Here is a 21,681-nt window from a genome sequence, read left to right on the forward strand (position 1 = left end):
AAAGGTGCATCCCAAATTGCGTACATATGCACTATTCTACAACATTTTGTAGTATCAATAGTGCGAGTAGTGTGTTCTCACTGGAGATTCCAAAAATAAAAAATACACTTTAAATACCAGGATGATGCACTTAAATAACCAAAAAACGAAATGTGGAATGTTGAACACTTCATGCACTCAACTGTGGCAACCTTATAAAATTCATACGATGGTTGAGTGCATGGTGCATAAGTACATAGTGTATAAGTGCATAGTGTATAGTGCATAATTTAGGACGTAGTTAAAGACTTTATATATAGGAAGACCGTGCACGCCCAATATGGCGAATAAGCTCCACCTTCTAAATGAATGAGCCAACTGTTGATTAGAAAAGTCATCGCATTACTACAGCTGCCTTTAAAAGCTCAGATTTCTATAAAAACAGGCAGCGTTCGCAAACTCGTGCTCATGACTGCACATGCACATTGGCTGGTCTAGCATCAAAAACAAGCTTTTTTTAACAGTATTTGAACATAATAAACAAGCTGTTTGTTGTTGTCAAATTTCATTTGTGTTTTCAAATATAAAAATTTAATTGTAAGCTTTAGTGAACAGTTTTGGAGAATTTGATGTTTCCCCATTCAAAGAGATAGGAGATGCACTTGCATGATGGAGATGCATTTCAAAGATGGCCGCCGAGTGAAATGACTTGTCTTAAAGGGACTTTGGTAATAAATAGCAGTGGATGTTCGGTCTAGGGGTGTCCTGGGATTTTACTATAGTGCTATAGGCTACATGCTCTATAGTGAGAGAGGCGGGCAAAGGGAACCTGATGAAACAGTTCACTTTTTTTTTTTAGCTTTTTTCCAACCACCTTTATCTTCATGTTTTTTGCTTTCCATTATGAGCCTACTCTCCTTCATGTTAGTTTCGGTTTCTTTTAAGCAAAAATAGACTGCATTAGCACCTTTTGTCGGCCGTCAACGTCACTTAATTGGGACACTTTCTCTTTGATGATGAACCAGCCAGGCTCATCCAGAATGTCCAGATGGCCAATCCGCCACTGTCTTTACTTAATATTCTAATGATTTTTGGCATAAAAGAAAAATCTATAATTTTGACCCATTCAGTGTATTTTTGGCTATTGCTACAAATATTCCTGTGCTACTTAAGACCGGTTTTGTGGTCCAGGGTCACATATGTAAATCCATCCATTTGTGAATACCTTGGAGTAAATGCAAATATCGTGTACAAACATGGATATCATTCACTACCACAGAATTCTTTATTACTCACCGATAATACGTGAGGTGATGTAGGCAATGTCCAACTCTCCTTTTGTATACCTAAATTAAACATAAGAGTACATATAAGCGCAGAATCGTCAGAATAACATATTCATATCCATTTTAAAGGTATAATGTTTCATTTTTAAAAATGTATATAATTAAAACAAATCATTCTGATATTCCCCAAAATTTTCAACATTTATATTAATTGAAAATGTTTCATGAGCATGTTTGAATGATTTCTGAAGGATCATGTGACACTAAAAACTGGAGTGATGACTGCTGAAAATTCAGCTTTGCATCACAGGAATAAATTACATTTTATAATATATTCAAATAGAAACTGTTATTTCCAATTGTAATAATATTTCACAATATTTGACTGTATTATCAAATGAAGTTTGGTCTTGGTCTTTCAAAAACTGCTCCCAAACCTTTGAACGGAAGTATATTTTCATGTCTTCAGGCATTTATCATGAGTCTAACAGTAATTGTAGACATACTAGACAGCATTACACAACACCCAAATCACCTGTAATCTGCTGAAGCATGAAATCCCTCTAATGATATCACATGTAAACAAGCTATTCTAAGCCTTAGTGCAAGAGGTGAATGAAATACACTACTAGTTCACAGTGTGTGTGTGTTTGTGTGTTTGTGCAGTGGTCTGTTTGCGTGTATAGATGTCATTCACCCCTTTACATGGTGGTCGAAAATAGCAGTTTGTTTAATCATTACCAATGCATTAGTGTGTGAAAGAGAAAGCCAGACAGATTTGGAAAGAGATTTGGGAAAGAAAGTTTCTTTCATCATGCCTCACGTCCCACATGCATGTCCCAATCATGGTTTAATTGATTGGACTATAAAATATCAATATAATTAAAAGTGGAAATCATATTTAGTTCACTTTATCACTATATCACAATTAAATTTGTAATTTAAATAAGTTCACTACTTTGTTTGGAATGCATGTTGTCATTTTTTACTCCCCAGGTGGTTTTTAACTTCTAACATACTGGTGATTTACTGGGTAATTTTATCAGGTGTTTTTATATTTTAGCTAATTTGATCTGATTTTTATATATTTTCTGGCTTATCTAATAGAACATTTAATTTTCGCTGAACTGATTTGAACCCAATAATGGCCTCCAACATAGGAGTACCGCAGGTAACCTGCTGGATATGATCTGCTTCTGGGTCAGTAGGGGGTAAAATGCTACATTGCATAAGAGCTTGATGCTATGTTAGTGTAGAATGTTTTCCTTTCAGCTGAGTGCTAAATGCACATGAATAGTTCAGGAGTTCTGGAAGCTCAGCTATCCCCTATATCACCAAAGTATTCTCTGGATAACTGCACACCAGCTGGGTTACAAAACACACAACTGTGACAAAAAGAATAACATTGTGCAGTAAACGGTAAAACTGTTTGCACTACAAACTGGTGTGTTCATAATTAAGATAATACATTAAAATAATATAGTAAGACACACCAATTTACAGTATGTATTTGTACAGTTAAAAATAACTGGAAGCAGATGAGACAGAAAGCCAGACCCATAAAGTTTTAAAATGGCTGCGCCCATTCTTACGGGAAAAATATAGTGGATAAAATGTCTAGTTTAGTTACGAATACATACTTTTAAATAACTAATATGTATCTGTAAGGTACTAATATATATCGTTTAGGGGTAAATAAGGTATCTTTTAGCTTTTGAAACTTAGGGTACCAGCAGTTACAGCCGTGTATCTTCTTTCCTAATAGGGCAGATGCCACGTTGTAACAAACCTACACTATCTCTTTGCCAATATCCTCAATACTAACTCATACGCACCTAAAAAGAGTCATTACATAGAAGAGTCCTGTTATATTAATAGTAACAATCGTTATACAAAACTGGGTCACCTTGAATCTGTTTTCTCCGAAGTCTTACACAAGTGCAAACATGCACAAAACAAACACACATTTGTTTTTCTATCATGATGGGGAATTTCAATGGACTTCTATTGTTTCTGTTCTGAGTTGCATTATTTGGTATGTTTAATGAGTTGTTTTCTATATTGGAATAATGTAGCTTGCCTGGCTCCTTGTGTGACATTTGATGTATACTACAAAAGCATTCATAAAAAATGAGGACTTACGTGGCCACTTGGTTCATAACCTTGGTAGAGGTGTCTTTGATGGTATCTTTGAGGTTGTCCTTGATGTTGCTGAAGAACTTCCCAGCACCTCCTTTAACCATATCCAGAAGTCCCCCTCCATAGTTCCCGTCCATATGTGGAGACGGAGGGCCTTCTATTGATCAGAATTTCATATCTTACAACACACATGCAGATGGGACACTACAAACACACATTTACATGTCATGACTAGTGATAGACTAGAATGTCCAAAACCTTTTAAAAAATCAGATATATATTGCAAAAGTTTTAGGTTGGTAGTCTCTTATCCTCATCAAGTTGGCATGTATTTTATCAAATAATAAAGCAAAAATATTGATATTGTGAAATATTATTACATTTTAAATAGGGGTCGACTGATATGTGTTTTTCAGGGTCAATACCAATTATTAGGCTTATAGATCACATAGACTGATAACCGATATTTTGAACCGATATATATGTCTGGTGTAAAAATTAAAATTAATGTCAAAATTAAGAATAGCAAGGGCTCTGACAAAAACTTTTTTTTAAATGCTTTAAAATTATTTGAATCGCCAGATCAGTTTTGAAAATGACTGATACCGATAACCATAAAAGTGCTTAATATCGGCACCAATAACCAGCCATGACGATAATCCATCGACCCCTAATTTTCTATTTTAGTACTATTTGAAATGTAATGTATTCTTGTGATGATGATAACCACTAGTCAGGACCACATTATACATGCATATATGCTTATACAATGACTAGCATGCTTTCTAAATAACACAACGTGCATATCAAACATTCAGCATTTTCGAGACAGATGTCTGATGCTGATCAGAAAGAAAGCTCAAGGTCAAAGCATGTGCTTCTTGTGTTCATCCGAAGGTTTCGTTTCCCTTGTAAATACAGTTACTATATATTCAAAGCCAAAGCTAGTATGCAACCTGCTCTTCTAAACTATGAAAGTTTTACTAAAGCATCCTCATTCTGTAAACAGACTAATCAATAACAAATGCGACTGTATGTACAGATGTGAAAAGTGCATTAGATGATGGTACAAAGCTGTGTGTGTAAGCACAGGGGAACAGAGATAATAAAACAGAGGAAATGGAGAAACAGCTTCTAATCTTCAAGATTGTTATGTTGGAATGTCTGCTAGTTTTCATTTACTTTAGAACACAAGCATCAGTGAAGTCAAATGTTTACTGGGGATCAGTGTTTGTGCAAAAACTACATATGTGACCCTGGACCACAAAACCAGGCATAAGTAGCACTAGTATATTTGTAGCAATAGCCAACAATACATTGTATGGGTCAAAATTATCTATTTTTCTTTTATGCCAAAAATCATTAAGATAGTAAGTAAAGATCAAGTTCCATAAAGATATTTTGTAAATTTCCTACCGTAAATATAGACGTTTTTCCTGAACACGGAAGTAAGTCAGACTCTTAACTGAAAGAATGCTTTGCATTTCCGGTCTGCATTGTTTCTAGTCAAATTAGGGTATATTCCGAGCTAATAAACTAATGTTAAACCTATTAAAATGTTTTTAAAAAGCACATGGCTCCACAGCGCCATCACTTGGCAATGTCGCAATGACCGTCATTTGTCAGTGCCTCACTTTAATGAGTGTGTAGATGACACGACGTTAGCTACATTAAAAACAGATGGACGCTATTTGAATGGGTTCCTATGGAAACCGGAACAGAAAAGCATTTAATCTGACGTTAGAATTCGTAATGGCGGCGCTCATCGTTTACTCAGGAAAAAGGTCTATATCAAAACTTGAAAACTAAGAACTTCACTTGGACAACTTTAAAGGTGATTTTCTCAATATTTAGATAATTTTGCACCCTCAGATTCTAGATTTTCAAATTGTTGTATCTCGGCCAGATATTGTCCTATCCTAACCATACATCAGTTATTTATTCAGATTTCAGATGATCTCAAATCTCAAGTCCATGGGTTTTTTGAATGGGTTTTTTGATTAAATGCCTGAAATAAGGCCTGTGGTTAACATAAGCTCAAGATATTTTGACATATTTTACATTTTACAAAAACTTTCAAAAACAGGTGGCTGCTAACAAGTGGCTAAATGGGCTACAGAGGTCGTCATAGACATGAAACGTTATCATGTCAAACAGGTAAACTTGTCACTAGTCTGCTTTTACAGCCTCACTGGCTATGTTTACATAAAAACATTTTATTTCAATTCTAATGAAACAATGCTGATTGATGAATCTGAATGTAGTGTTTACATGGACTCTTTTATATGTCACAAGCTTTAACATCATCAATTTTCTCCTGCCATGGCTTCTTTTCTTTGTTTTAAAGAGCAGACTTAAAGGAGTAATTCACTTTCAGAACAAAAATTTACAGATAATGTACTCACCCCCTTGTCATCCAAGATGTTAATGTCTTTCTTTCTTCAGTCGTAAAGAAATTGTGATTTTTGAGAAAAACATTTCAAGATTTCTCTCCATATAATGGACTTCTATGGTGCCCCCGAGTTTGAATTTCCAAAATGCAGTTTAATTGCAGCTTCAAAGGGCTCTAAATGATCCCAACCGAGGATGAAGGGTCTTATCTAGCGAAACGATCAGTTATTTTCTAAAAACATTTGCAACTTACATACTTTTTAATCTCAAATGCTCATCTTGTCAAACTAGACGAGTATTTGAGGTTAAGAAGTATATAAATTGTAAAAAAAATTTTAGAAAATAACCCATCGTTTTGCTAGATAAGAACCTTCTTTCCTCGGCTGTGATCGTTTAGAGCCCTTTGAAGCAGCATTTTGGAGGTTCAAACTCAGGGGCACCATAGAAGTTCATTATATGGAGAGAAATCCTGAAATGTTTTACTCAAAAATTGAAAAGGGGGGTGAGTACATTATCTGTAGATTTTTGTTCTGAAAGTGAACTATTCTTTTAATATTTATCTATTTTGGGTCCTAATTAGGAGACGATAAGCACGTGAAGCTTTGTGCCATGCTGCTTTTATTTATCAAGCAGTAAAATCGCCTTTTCTGTGGCCAAAACAAGCTGTCTGTGAATGAGAGTATAAAGTGAGGACTGATGGGATGTTGGTCTGCTCCACTTCACAGACGATGAGTGGAAGCAGAATTTTAGAATAACATGACAGTCATTTATGACACTTCATTCTACAATAACAACAGCTCGTTCCAGCATTACGCATAATTACGCCATTTCTATTTCAATCTGATCAAGTGTTTACATGTCCTCTTGATTGGTTTAGAAAAGGTCTACACCACCCCTTCCACTCTGATCAAAATTTCATTCGGATCGAGCTCATTCTGAACGATTAAGGTGTTTACATGAAAGGTTTTCAGTATGATTGAACCATCTGATTCAAACTGACTATTTGGTTGCATGTAAACGTAGCTGTGTTTACATTCACACTCTTGCAAATCATTCTAATGCAAATTTTAGGGAAAATGTTTTCAAATAAAGATTTCTCAAAGCTTATGTTTACCTTACTTATTGGGATAGTTCACCCAAAAATGAAAATTCTTTCAACTGTTATTCTCTACTAGCCTCATGTCATTCCAAACCCGTAGGACCTTCATTCATCTTTGGAACACAATGTAACTACCACGTTCAAGGCCCAGAATGGTAGTAAGGACATTGTTAAAGGTGCTCAAGACAGTTGAACATTGCGGTAGATCAGAAGTGAAAGATTATATAAATACTGTTCAGTTTCTTGCACAGACCGATCGTTTTGTGTCTTAACACCTCAATGTATCGTCACAAGCTGCAGAGTTTAATTTGGTTTTGACTGTGTATGTTTTTTTGACTCTCAAAGCTGTGGATCCCATTGACTACCATTATATGACTGACAGACTGCAATGGTGAGTTAAAAATCTTTGTTCGTTTGTTACTTAAGAAACAAAGTCACCTACATCTTGGATGCCCTGGGGGTAAGCAGACAAACATTAAATTTTCATTTTTGAGTGAACTATCCCTTTAAAATAGTCCATGTAGCATGAGTCTCTCCTGCATGTTTTCAAGAGTACCCCAAACAGGTATTTTGATTTTCTTTGTAATTTCTTTATTTTCTTTGTAAAAGTATTCTTGAAGTTTCATAACATTACAGTTGAACCATTGATGTCACATGGACTATTATGTTTTTTATCAATGTGCTTACTACCTTTCAGGGCCTTTTGCTGTCTCCGCAAGGTCAGAAAGCTCTTGGATTTTACCAAAAATATCTTGATTTGTGTTCCGAAGATGAACAAAAGTCAGGTTTGAAATGACATGAGGATGTGTAATTAATGACAGAATTCAAACCACAGAGGTCTTACAGTACATGACAATGATTCAAATATGTCTATTAACATGTATGACATGTATGTTTACACTGGTGAAATCGCATCCCATTTCACTGATGTGCTTTGAAAATTAAATCTTTAAGCTGCTGCTGTTTGGTTCTCAACATTGATTTCTATTGTAGCGATAAACAGAAAACAGAAAAATAGGTCTTTCCTGCTCTCCTATGCCGCATTTCATTGTAAACAAACATGCTGGCAAAGGACGGTAATTACAATATACCAAGGTTAATAGGTAATAATAAATTTAACACTGATGAAAATCATCTCAAATCTGTTTAGTCGAATAGCATATCAACAGAACTGCAGTACTGTACAGTAGGTGGAGACAAATAACTGTTTATGAGTCATTCATTCAAACGATTCATTCAAGCACACTAATTTATTTAGGAATGAAACAAGTCAATGTTTCCCCTGCCATTATATTAGGGCAGGTCAAGTTAATTTTATAAAATTGTATTTTCTATATAGCGCCATATCACAATAGAAGTCATTTAAGGTTTCTTTTTCTATAGAACAGGTCTATACCTTGTAATTTTATTAAACAAGCTAAATATCCTTATGTTATTTATCCTACTTACACGACTGCATGTCATTTCCATCTCTACATGGTTGCGCGTCTACAATTTATCCTCCGCAAAAACACTGAAGGGATCGCAGAGTCCATTTATAAAAAAATTTAATCTATATCACTGAATGCCACAGAATTAGTCAGTTTTTTGGAAGAATAAATTAAAAGTTGGTCTGTCACTTAATTCAAATCGCAATATGGACTACTGTCTGTCAATACTAAAATGCAAAAAGACGGTTTAAATAAGAATCCTGCATGTTCCGTTTGCCTCTGTATGTACTGTATGAATGGCGGAGACACGGTTTTGTTTACTTCACACATACTAAAGCACATGCAACGCTCCTGGTAATTTTCGGCCTCTGCCTCTCACATTGAGAGTTTTGGACTTATTTTTTCAATGAAATAAAGGTTTTCGTTATTACTACTGAAAAAAAAGCACCATTGGCCGGCACCCTTCCTCCACCAACCCAAAGCTGTAAACCTAGAGGAAATGCTGCAAGTAAATGCCTATTTATGAGTGAGTCATTGTCTCATTCATTCAATTAATTTATTAAAGAAGTATTTCAAATTAATAAATAGTGACAGGTTGTCTAGAAGGAGTGTCGCTAGATGCTTTTAATGGAGCATGAGATCAAGTAAAATACTGCTGTGCCTCAGTTAAATATTGCTGATAAATCCTTATGTCAATGAATTTTACTGTATACCAACCTTACAATCATTTTCTCAGATAACATGTCAGCAATCAAGTAATGTGTGTTTTTTATCCACTGTTTAGAATCAGAACTACTGAGCCAGATTTGCAGATGAATCACACTTTTGATCTAATCGGTCAAACGGGTTTACACAAAGGTCTGAAATTGTTCACACTTTAGTTTGAGTCATTAAAACAGTCCACTCACGCACTGAATCATTTGCAGGGGTCTCTCACACCAAAATAGTAAGGGGATATTTTAGAAGACAGAAAAGAAAAGAGCATTTTCTAAACACACTAATAAATTAGTGACTTTTAAACACAATTTTATTGTACTTTTTCTTATCTCTGTACACATCCGAACTGTCAGCACATGGCAACATCTCTAAAAATACAGACATTTCTATGTTCATTTAGGATCACTTCCTTGCAGCTGAACACTTGTGCACTTAGACTCAGATTAAATGTTTTTCATTCTAAAGAGCTGCAGCCATTAGAGAAGGCTGTTAGTGTTTAGTGTGCCTTCTTTAGATGTGCTGAGATGAAACATCCTGTGGGGGAAATAGTCTTCACAGGAATAATTTACATTTTAATTAGTGGTGGGCCGTTATCGGCGTTAACGTGCTGCGTTAACGTGAAACTCTTATCGCGCGATAAAAAAAATATCGCCGTTAATCTATTCTCAAATTTGGGTTGGGAGCTGGGTCTAAACTACGCAAGCTATGATGACTTTCACCTTGATAGTTTAAAGCGGATGTATACCGAAGAGTGTAGAATATGGTCGCGCGTTTAAGTCTCCTCCGCCAAAACACAGACGGGATCGCGTCGTCCTCCATTCATAAAAACCGAATCTACTATAGCGCGAAATGCCACGTAAATTCGTCGTTTTTTGGATTCATAAATCAAATGTTGGTCAGTCACTTAATTCAAATCGCGATATGGACTAGTGTATGTGAAAACTGAATTGCAAAAAGACCGTTTTAATATGAATCCGATATGTTCCGTTTGCCTAGCTGTATGTATGCATTGCGGAGACGAGCTTTTACTACACGCATACTGAAACACACGTGACGCTCCCGGTAATTTTTGGCATTTGCATCTCACATGAATAAACTCAATCTCCCAAACTGCTGTGAGTGTCACTTTTACCGTTTCATTTGAGAAAACTAGCATCATATCATACTGTATGACACAGAAACTTCACGGCAACCTGTCAAAATAAAAGTACGGTGTAACATGTAATGGGTTGGGTAGGTGTTGACGTTAAAAAAACCACAATCTAATAGGGAGAAAAAATCATTTCATTGTTAGTTAGTTAGTAAACACAAGTACATCTAATTGAACATAATTTATTTTCATCAACAAATTATCATAGAACAGCTTTATGAGCTTTATGATCCATTCTCAAAGACTTTAAGTCATTATTTGGGTAGCACACATATTCTGAATGCCTTCAGCAGAATTCAAATTAGCCATTTTAATCTAGATTAATCTAGATTAATTCCAAGATTTAATCTAGATTAATCTAGATTAAAAAAATTAATCTATGCCCACCCCTAATTTTAATGTATATTCAAATTGAAAGTTATAAACTGCAATAATATTTACAAGTATTTCTATAATGTATTATTACTATTTTTGTCCAGCAAACAGTGAACTTCCATGAAACCTTGTCAGCATTTTCTGCCTCCAACTTGTTGTATCTAAGAACAGGGTGGCCTGGCACTGCTTTCACAGTGGGCCCGACCAGAGAGTGGGCTTCCTGTCAGACTTGCCATCAAGGTACAGAAGAGCTCTATTCTGAGTGAGCAAATACACTGGAGCGCAGTTGACTTCAAAGTCCAAGGCTGCCCCTTTCACAGAGCACAGAGTCTCTGAACTCCTACCAATGTCCCTTTAATCGAACAAAGAGCCCAAGAGCGCTTGTATGTGTGTGTCAGAGAGAGAGGGGGCCGTCCTGAACACAAAGATCACATCAGTGCATTTGTAATATAAAAGAATTCGGTTCCTAACACATTTCCTCTTTTATTCTCTATTGCTATCACAATCCTTTCTTTTGTCCTTTTAATTCAGCAGCATTGAGTCACAGAGAGCGCCTCTGTGACGTGAAGCCCCCGTGTGTGTTTGTGTGTAATTGTGTGCTTGTGTGTCTTGTTACAAGACCCGACTGGCTTCTCAATTATAGATCACCTAGCTACTGTCCTTTCAAGCAGCAATTTAAAACATTCAAAATTCCCTCATTAAATTCAAAGCAAATAATTATGAAACTAAACGAACAGAGGTTTGAATAAGCACAGTATTTCCGCTAAAATTAAATTCACTGTGACTGGGCTGCATGCTGAAAACATGGCCACTGCAATGAAGGAGCCACAAAATCAACAACCCAGCAACATTTTACAACAAATCCCACAACACAAAGCTGCCTACGGTTATAGTTCATTGTGTCAGAACTGTCTTTTGAATCAAAACAAAAGCAACTGGTTAACTTAAAAGTACAATTTTTGTCAAATAAAAGTATATTTAACAAAGCAATGTGCATACTTTTATGGTATGTGTTACTGAAGTGTTAACTGTTTTTTAGGATCAGCAAAAAGGTTTTTATACCAACAAAACAACTTATAGGTCAAATGATGTAGAAATAGCTCTAACAATTACAAGTTAACACTTTTTACAGTGTATTGCCTTATAATAAATGGAGAAATGGGCTTTCCTTGTGCTAACCATCTTATTTGATTAGACTTTATTTACAAAGTTGTGTTTTTTCATTCATGTTATCAGTTATATTGTGAGGCATAGATTTTATTTATAATAATTTAATCACTATCTAGCATTTGCATGTTATGATTACATGGTTATACGAACCTACAGTCATCATCACACTATAAATAAGTCATAATTAGTGCTGTCAAACGATCGCAATTAATCATATCCAAAGTAAAAGTTTTTATTTACACAATATATGTGTACTGTGTATATTTATTATATTTATATATTATATTTATTATTATTATATATCAACACACACACACACACACACACACACACACACACATTCCATAGGCGTAATGGTTTTTATACAGTACAAACCGTATTTTCTATCGCCCTACACCTACCCTACACCTAAACCTAGCCCTCACAGGAGATTGTGCACACTTTTACTTCCTCAAAAAAACTCATTGTGCATGATTTATAAGCCTGTTTCCTCATGGGGACCTGACAAATGTCCCCACAAGGTCAAAATCTACTGGTATTACTATCCTTGTGGGGACATTTGGTCCCCACAACGTGATGAATACCAGGTACACACACACACACACACACACACACACACACACACACACACACACACACACACATATTTAGAAAATATTTACATTTAATTACAAGTAAACATTTATATTCATATAATTTATATTATACAAAAATATATTTTAGTTTTAACATAACATTCTTATATTTATACATGCATGTGTGTGTGTGTGTGTGTGTGTGTGTGTGTGTTTATATATACATAATAAATATACGCATAAATATACACTCACATATATTATGTAAACAAAAACTTTTATTTTGAATGTGATTAATCGTGATTAATCATTTGACAGCGCTAGTCATAATTTTAAATACCGCAATGTGTTATTCACAATGTGTCATTCTATTTTACAGAATTTAACATTTTAATAGCTCAAATACACTTAAAAGTGTAACACTGAAATGAACTATTTTTATTCAATTTATGCAAATTAACAATCCACAAAACCTGTCATAAGGGTAATTTTTATGTAAAATTGATATATATACAACACCTGAAAGCTGAATAAATAAGCTGTTCATTGATGTATGGTTTGTTAAGATTGGACAACATTTGAAAACATGCAATCTGAGGGTGCAAAAATCTAAATATTGAGAAAATCGGCTTTCCAAAAGCAATGCATGTTATTAATCAAAAATTACGTTTTGATATATTTATGGTAGGAAATTTACAAAATATCTTCATGGAACATGATCTTTATTTATTCTCCCATTCGTAATGATTTTTCGGCATAAAAGAAAAATCAATAATGTATTTGACAATGACATTGTATTTTTGGATATTACTACAAAAATGTGCTACATCAGCCTAGTTTTGTGGTCAAGGGTTGCAAATTAATTAATATTGCTGAACCAACTTAAATACATTAAATTCACACCAACAAAACTACTTTTTATGAGTTAAATCAACAGAAATATCTCTTTAAGGTAATGCAGGTTACCACTTTTTATAGTGGTGGTTAGTATAGTTGCATTACATAATTCAGTCATTTTTATTATTAATAATTATGTAATATAACGACTTATACAATTACATTGACTAAACTGCCATCCTATAATGCCTGTAGTATGATCTGACACACACAGCTCTTATTTTTCACAATACAGTTTAACCAAAACAATTACAGTATAGTCTTTATAAGTTCTCCTTTTCACAAACGCATGCAAAAACACCACACCGAAGCACATCAGCTGGGACTAAAACACCTGACACTAGCTCTTCCTCATATCTCAGTCCTGAAGGCCACCTTTCATCCCAGATCACTGCAGTAAAACAGCAGCAATCCCAGTATAAAACAGACAACCAGAATTGAGTTTCACGTATTGCAATGAAACTGCATGCAAGAAACCCAACTACATGGTCTCCAAAGCTAACTGCATGCTGAGCAATCCCTTGATGCTCCTGCATAGCACATCAATGCATAAGGCAACAACAAACGTCATTTATACACCTATATCTAGTTCACAATACTCGAATTTCAATATTTCAGCTATCACTTAACAATTAAAATAGTTCCTGTAGATTCCAATACACCAGGTCTGTGACTTTGACCAATTGTCATGACACAGCACACGAACAGACGACACGAAGCACATGCTTCCGGCGGATATTGACAACTAATATTTAATCCACCACCTTGAAATCTTACAGCAAACCGGCATGCTTTAGAAACAAACACAAAACAGGTTGTTTGAGGCGTATCGGGAGCGGCTGGCCTGCAAGCGCCATCCGGTCGACACGGTTTTCCTACCTGAGCTGTCCATGGTGCTGTAGTCGTCCTGTCGAGCGGGGCCTGTTTTAACGCTGCCGAGGGTCACTGCCGTCAAACCGCCGCCGCCGCCGCCTCCACCACCGCCGCTTCGTCCCCCGGTGCAGAAGTCTCCGCTGCTATCGACCAGCTGCAAAGATTCGTAGCCATCGTAACTGCTCTTTTTCTTGTAGCCACCTAGCAGGCTCATGAGCACAACTGGGAATCACATAGACGTACGACAACGACGATTTCAAGAGACTAGGGGAATGCACATGTTCTGTGACAGCACAGAGGGAGGGAATAATGTGCTTTCCAGCAGGCTGTCCCGCTACATACGGTCGCTAGCTGCAGGAGAGAAGAGGGCGGTGTGTCATCAAGCGCCGCATTTACTACGCTGCACACACACGGAGCCAGCAGCCAATCAATGCAGCCAGTTAACATCCCACTCTGCACCCTCTATCCACATCCTGTGCCTGCTTTATATCGCATCATTTCAATGAGACAAGTGTATAATAAATCTATAACTTAATTATATTAACAAACGTTATTACGATGGCAATCATGATACACGAAGAACGAACAACACATTTATTAAACTATTTATTAATCTTTGTTAATGTTAGTTAATAAAAATAGTTGGTTTGTGCATGTAGGTTCACAGTAACTAATGTTACATGTTAAAGGAACACTCCACTTTTTTTGGAAATAGGCTCATTCTCCAACTCCCCCAGAGTTAATGAGTTGAGTTTTACCGTTTTGAAATCCGTTCAGCCGTTTTCCTGTTCTGGCGATATCACTTTTAGCATATCTTAGCATAGATCATTGAATCCTATTAGACCAATAGCATCACGTTCAAAAATTACCCACAAGTTTCAATATTTGTCCTATTTAAAACTTGACTCTTCTATAGTTATATCGTGTACTAATACCGGTGGATGTAAAGCTGCGATTTTCTAGGCCGATAAGATTAGCAACTACACTCCAATTCCGGCATAATAGTCAAGGAAGTTTGCTGCCGGTGTTGTGCCGAAATCTGACCCCCGCCAGATTACTACCCCCCCTAGTATTGGTAGGTTTAGGGTTAGGTGGGGGAGGGGTTAGGATTAGGGGTGGGGTTAGGATTAGGCAATCAGGTAGCGCTTTCAACGAGAGGGGGTGATAATTTGGCAGGGGTCGAAAAAAGGCACAACACCGTAATATCACGCAACGCCTGAAATGAGTTCCCAGCTAGGTTAGCATTTGCACATGTGCTGCGTGATATTACTGCGCCTGCTTCGGCCATATTACGGCAGCAAACTTCCTTGACTATTACGCAGGAATGGAAGTGTAGTTGCTAATCTTATCAGCCTAGAAAATCACAGCTTTACAGTTTCTACTGGTATTAGTACACGATATAACTACAGAAGAGTCAAGTTTTAAATAGGACAAATATGGAAACTCGTTGGTCATTTTTGAACGTGATGCTATTGGTCTAATAGGATTCAATGATCTATGCTAAGTTATGCTAAAAGTGATATCGCCAGAACAGGAGAACGGCTGAATGGATTTCAAAATGGTTAAACTCAACATATTAACTCGGGGGAAGTTGGAAAATGAGCCTATTTCCAAAAAAGTGTAGTGTTCCTTTAGCAAACACAACTTGTGATTTTAAGAATGCATTAGTAAATGCTTAATTAATAACAAAGATTAATAAATGATGTAGAAGTATTGTTCAGTTGTAGTTTATCAATTAATGTTGTTAACAGTGCTGTCAAACGATTAATCGCGATTAATCACATCCCAAAGTTTTTGTTTGCATAATATATGTGTGTTTACTGTGCATATTTATTATTATATATATATTACTGTAAATACACACACATGCATGTATATGTTTAAGAAAAAGTGTTGTTTACATGTTTAATATATTTATATGTAATGGTAATTCTATAAACATAAATAACAGCTGCAAAACGATTAGTCACGATTAATTGATTCAAAATTGAAGTTTATATTGCATACTATATACTCTTAAAAATCAAGGTGCTTTAAAAGGTTCTTCACAGCGATGCCATAGAAGAACCATTTTTTGTTCCACAAAGAACCATTAGGTCAAAGGTTAATTAAAAAAAACATGTCTTTTTTTACCTTTTTATTATCTGAATAACCTTCTTTCGCCACAAAGAACTTTTTGTAAAACAGAAAGGTTCTTCAGATGTTAAAGGTTCTTTATGAAACCATTTAGACAAAAAAGGTTCTTCTATGGCATCGTGAAGCACCTTTATTTTTAAGAGTGTATGTGTACTGTGTATATTAATTATGTATATATAAATACACAAATGTATATTTAAAAAAATATTTGTATATATTCTATGTAAACATTTATTTTATATAATTATAACGTTTATAATATATATTATATATAAATTTTAATTATTTACATATAAATCTAACATATATAAATATAAAATATATACATGTAAATATTTTCAAAATATATACTGTAGTGTGTATTTACATATACGTAATAAATACAGTACACAGATATTATGTAAATGAAAGCTTTTATTTTGGATGCGATTAATCGTTTGAAAGCACTAGTTAACTGATGTTAACTAACGAACCTTATTGTAAAATATTACCAAGTTAATTAGTATAAAAAGTTGTTAAATATTACTATTACAATAATGTGAATCATCATTGAGAATAATATATATTAAACACAAACAAAACTAATTTAAAATGTTCAAACACAAAACTGAATATTTAGGATATGTGCTTATATCTGTCATGAAAATATTAAAATTATAAATAATCAATATATATATATATATATAGAAATTTAATCAGAACATATTACAGAAATGTTAATAAATCACCCATTTCTTGTTTGTTTATTAACCATTTTGGCTAATTTGATCATGCATGCTTTTAGAATTTTCTTCAAAATCAGCACAAGTAAATTTCAGGGAAAATAAGCAGATTCTGGCAATGGTTTAGTAATAGAATCTTATTTATTTATATATTTATTTGATTTTTTTCTGAAAAGCTTTAGCAAACAGCTTGTTCTTGTTCATATCTGTTTGTTTTTGCTTTGCATGTGCAAATAAAATTTGCTAAAGGCTATATAACTTGAAAATAACTGCATGAATATTTGATATGTAAAAGGTGAAAATCCCTCTTTTTTCCGATAAAGAAAAACCAAGCGTACTTTTATGGCCGTTTAATGCAAACCTAAATTTGTCTCGGCTCTATCTGTGCACTGCAGTGCTAAGTAAATGATGTTGTTTTTGCATTGGCTTTGCTTTTCTTTGCTGAGCAGTTGCATAAAAATAAGTTTTTATGGCTTTATAGTCTATGGGTAACCCTGATATAGTGTTGAGTGCTTTGCCAGTGTAAGTCAGGGAATCCAAGACTTCCTCTCTGGTAGGATGATTTATCTCTAATTGAGCTACTTGATGCTTCCCTTCATGCAGCCCCCTTGCTTGGCAGCCACTGGGGCTACATGCTTTCTCATAAGAGAGCTGGAGCCTGGGCAACCCTTTGAGAAGAGAGACTGAGAACACAGCATGTAGGAAGTGTCACCAAGAGAAAAGCTCTGGTTGCTGTCTGTCATTAATTACCAATTTAACGCTAACTGCAATTCATTCGTTTACCTTCACCATTATAAAGACAATCAATAAAAGGGACCCTGGGCCAGCTGGAGGACACTTGAAATACAAAAAGACTTGAAAGACAAAAAGATATGATGATGGTGTTTTAATCCCACAGTGCACTCTAAAAAATGCTGAGTTATCTTTTTTTAACCCAAATGCTGGGTTCAGCTTGTTGGGTCATTTTATTGGGTTTTTTTTTTTTTTAAATTTACCCAGGAGCTGGGTAGTTTTATTTCTTCTTCAGACATTGTTCTTTAAATAAAATGAGTATCAGCTGTATACATAGTGAGCAACATTTAGATTTCCACCACTGAAAATGAGTAACATTCAACAATCTGGATATTAAGCCTCATTGAGATCCTCATATCTCAGGGACTGAATGATGTATGGCAAAAAAGGTTTATTAACAACTAGAATCTAAAACCATATTGCAATATATTTAATATTTCTTGAGTTATAGGCACGCAACCTTTGAAAAATAATATTTATAGCTCTCAGACTGTATGTTCACTGCAGCTGTTTTGACGGAAAAGAAATGAGATACATCTCCAGTTTTAACATTATTTGTTCTTCCTCTTTAAAATAAAAGAAGTATAGTTTTTTGTTTTTTTTTACTGACCCACATTTGGTTTTTGACCACTGAAGATGTGTACATTTTAACGATATAGTCCTGGAGCCATATTCAAGTTCCAATATCTCTGGAACCGAATATCATAGGGCATTAAAAATAAAGATGCCAAAATGAAAGTTTGTTAAGACCCAATATCTAAAAGAAAATTAAAATATCTTTAATACTTCTTGAGTTACAGTCATGCAAACTTTCCACATTTTTGAACAGACACCATTGGCACATTATGCAACAAATATTGCTAAAGTCAACATATTTTAATAATATAACTACAAATCTCTGTGTAAAAAAAAGATAATGATGCTGCCATCTTTCTGAAGTAATTTTCAACCCCTTGTAACTTGACTCTGAATCTAAGGTGAAAATTGCTTTTAGACCTCCCTCTACAAAATAGTGGATTACGCAGTAATTATTCATCCATTACATTTAATAATTTGGCTTTCATCACTATACATGTCTATCTTTTTAAAGAATAAATATTAGCAAAATCAAAAATTTGAGCTGGGGACCTCTGGTTGAATTAACATTGACCCATTTAAATTAAAATGCTAGTTTTAAATGTTACAATTTTTATGTCTAAAATGATTGTTAAATGAGTTTAAATATATGTAATATTGTAAACTATGGTGTATTCATCCAAATAAATTCAATTTGTCTTTATTTTTGTCCATGTGTGTTCTTTCTTAATAATAAATGTTCATATTTTGATTATTGCTGTTGCCTCTATAATTCTGAGTGTGATTTTTCATTTCCAGCTAATTTTAAGCCAGCAATATAATAATTTTTAAACAATAGTTGACTTAAATAAAACAATCCAGCATGTTGGGTAAAAACATTTAACCCAACCAGCTTGGTCAAAATAACCCAGCATGTGTCATCTGTCCAATATTTACCCAGCGCTGGGTTGCCAAACAACCCAAGTTGGGTTGTTTTAACCCAGCATTATTTAGAGTGTACTCTTTTAAGGGCTTGAGAATGTCAATATTGTTATTTTAGTGTTTCAGTGAAAATCAGCAGCTAAAAAAATGGTAAGCATATGCACATTTATTAAAAAAAGTTTTTTTTTCATCAGCTTTTACTTTACTTTTTTTTTTTTAAAGCTTGCTTCACAGGATGAAGAGAGTTTGTATCTCAAATTGTGACATGTAAACTCATAATTGCAAGTAAAAAAAAAATGTTGTATCTCACAGTTCTGAATTTATATCTCACAAATTTGAGGGAAAAAATTAATATTACCTTTTTTATCATTATATATATATATATTTTATTGCCTGCCAGAAACAGGCTTCCAGAAAAGCATATAGGACTTGTCTAGGAGTTAATCTTACACTCACACAAGGTTGTTTTTTAACACATCTTGTGATCTTTGTGATCAAGGACTGTAACCTGTCACCTGCAGTGAGCAAGATCTAGCAGTTTATACCTGTCTAAAAAGCAAGCCTGGAGAAAATAAGCATTCTTCTCTCTCTCTCTCTCTCTCTCTCTCTCTCTCTCTCTCTCTCTCTCTCTCTCTCTCTCTCTCTCTCTCTCTCTCTCTCTCTCTCTCTCTCTCTAATATGTTTCAAAGACATATTCACAAACCGGCAACTGTACATCATAAGACTACAATGAATATCACAACACCATTCATGCACTGAAGGTGATTCACGGATCACCTTCAGTGGTTAATATGTCGGCTGAATGAAGTGGACTTGGATTCATGGCTGGGTCTGGATTAATTTTTAACATGAAAACGTAAATTGTAATGGCTTGCTTAAAAAGTTACTTAGGTTGCATTAACCCTTTATGACACCTTATAGATTAAACTGATAGATCTTAATACATAATAGGCTTATTGGATAACTTTAGCCAAAGACTATAGAATACCCTTAAAGGGACTTTGCTTTAGCTCAATATGTGATATCATCAGCCATGAGAAACATTCTAAGATGAGACTGTGTGGTCATGCAATATTGCGTCCATGGCAACAGAGGCAGGGAGTGCACCCTTCTGCACAGCTCCATTATAATGTGAGGGATTTCCCTTAACCTTTTAAACTGTCAGCTGACTTTGAGTCTATTATAGATTTCACATTAAAAGCAATCTAAACTGCATGGCACTTTCTTCGTTACTGATCAAATTTTGTTTAAAAAGATGGATCAGATGAGGTTAAATAATTTTGTGCCATTTACTTTTTCTAAAATGAAAGAAGAGTGGATTTAATCATTGTTTATCAGTGGATCAAACTAACAGTAATACTGTGCAGAATAAACACGAGCAACCGAACACCAGGTTAATTATTTGATTTTTTTTTTCTTACTTGTCCTGAATGTGTTTAATACTGTTCCTTGCCAAGATTTTTAATGTTTAAAAAAGTCTCTTCTGCTCACCAAGCCTGCATTTATTTGGTCCAAAATACAGCAAAAACAGTAATATTGTGAAATATTGTTTACTATTTAAAATACCTGCTTTCTATTTAAATATATTTTAAAATGTAATCTATTCCTGTGATCAAAGCTACATTTCCAGCATCATTAGTGTTCATCAGTCTTCAGTGTTACATGATCCTTCAAACATCATTCTAATATGCTGTTCAAGAAACATTTTTTTTAATTATTATTATTATTATCAATATTTAAAACAACGGAGTACATTTTTTTCAGGATTCTTAGATGAATAGAAAGATCAGCATTTATCTGAAATAAAAAGCTTTTGTAACAGTATACCACTCAAAAGCTTGAAGTCAGTATAATGTTTTATAATGCGATTTCTATTTCATATAAATGCTGTTCTTCTGAACTTTCTATTCATCAAAGAAACCTTAAAAATGTACTCAGCTATTTTCAACATGATAATAAATGTTTTTGAATTGATTTTAGAATGATTGCTGAAGGGTCATGTGACTGGAGTAATGATGCTTCGAAATCACAGGAACAATAACATTTTATAATAAATACAAATAGAAAACAGTCATTTTAAATAGTAAAAAAAATTGACCGTTTTGCTGTACTTTGGATCAGATAAATACAGGCTTGGTAAGCAGAAGAGACTTCTTAAAAAAAGTAAAACTGGCTGGTATATTAATATATATTCAATATATTGTGTTTTAGAGCATATAGATGATCATTAGCTGGCCTCAGCTGTTACATGGTGCATCTGCTTCATGTAGAATCTTGGAAAAGCTAAGCTACCCAGCTACATACATATTTACATACATACGTAAGTAATAAATACATAAATCATAACAAATAAAGATCAAAACATCTTAAGCTGTTTTTTTTTTTTGTTGTTTTTTTTTTTGGGGACCAAATGCCAGTTTGCACCTGCTAATATCCCAATATTAAACGAGCTA

At 34.5% G+C, this 21,681-nt stretch overlaps 1 protein-coding gene across 5 annotated transcripts in view; it reads right to left on the minus strand.

Moving 5' to 3' along the window:
* Positions 1 to 21,681, minus strand: part of dnajc6 (DnaJ (Hsp40) homolog, subfamily C, member 6) — a 49,010-nt gene that overhangs the window by 26,669 nt on the left and 660 nt on the right. For 4 of the 5 annotated variants that reach the window (XM_073852264.1, XM_073852262.1, XM_073852263.1 and 1 more), the window contains exons 1-3: positions 14,088 to 14,426; positions 3,408 to 3,561; positions 1,276 to 1,325 (exon numbers count right to left, since the gene is read on the minus strand). In XM_073852264.1, coding sequence (XP_073708365.1) covers positions 1,276 to 1,325; positions 3,408 to 3,561; positions 14,088 to 14,295 — 412 coding nt within the window. In that variant the 5' untranslated portion in view covers positions 14,296 to 14,426. Of the gene's footprint in view, positions 1 to 1,275; positions 1,326 to 3,407; positions 3,562 to 14,087; positions 14,427 to 21,681 lie in introns of those variants that run through there. The other variant, XM_073852266.1, reaches the window with a different exon arrangement.

This window comes from Garra rufa, chromosome 12 (assembly GCF_049309525.1).
Source record: "Garra rufa chromosome 12, GarRuf1.0, whole genome shotgun sequence".
Lineage (NCBI taxonomy): Eukaryota > Metazoa > Chordata > Actinopteri > Cypriniformes > Cyprinidae > Garra > Garra rufa.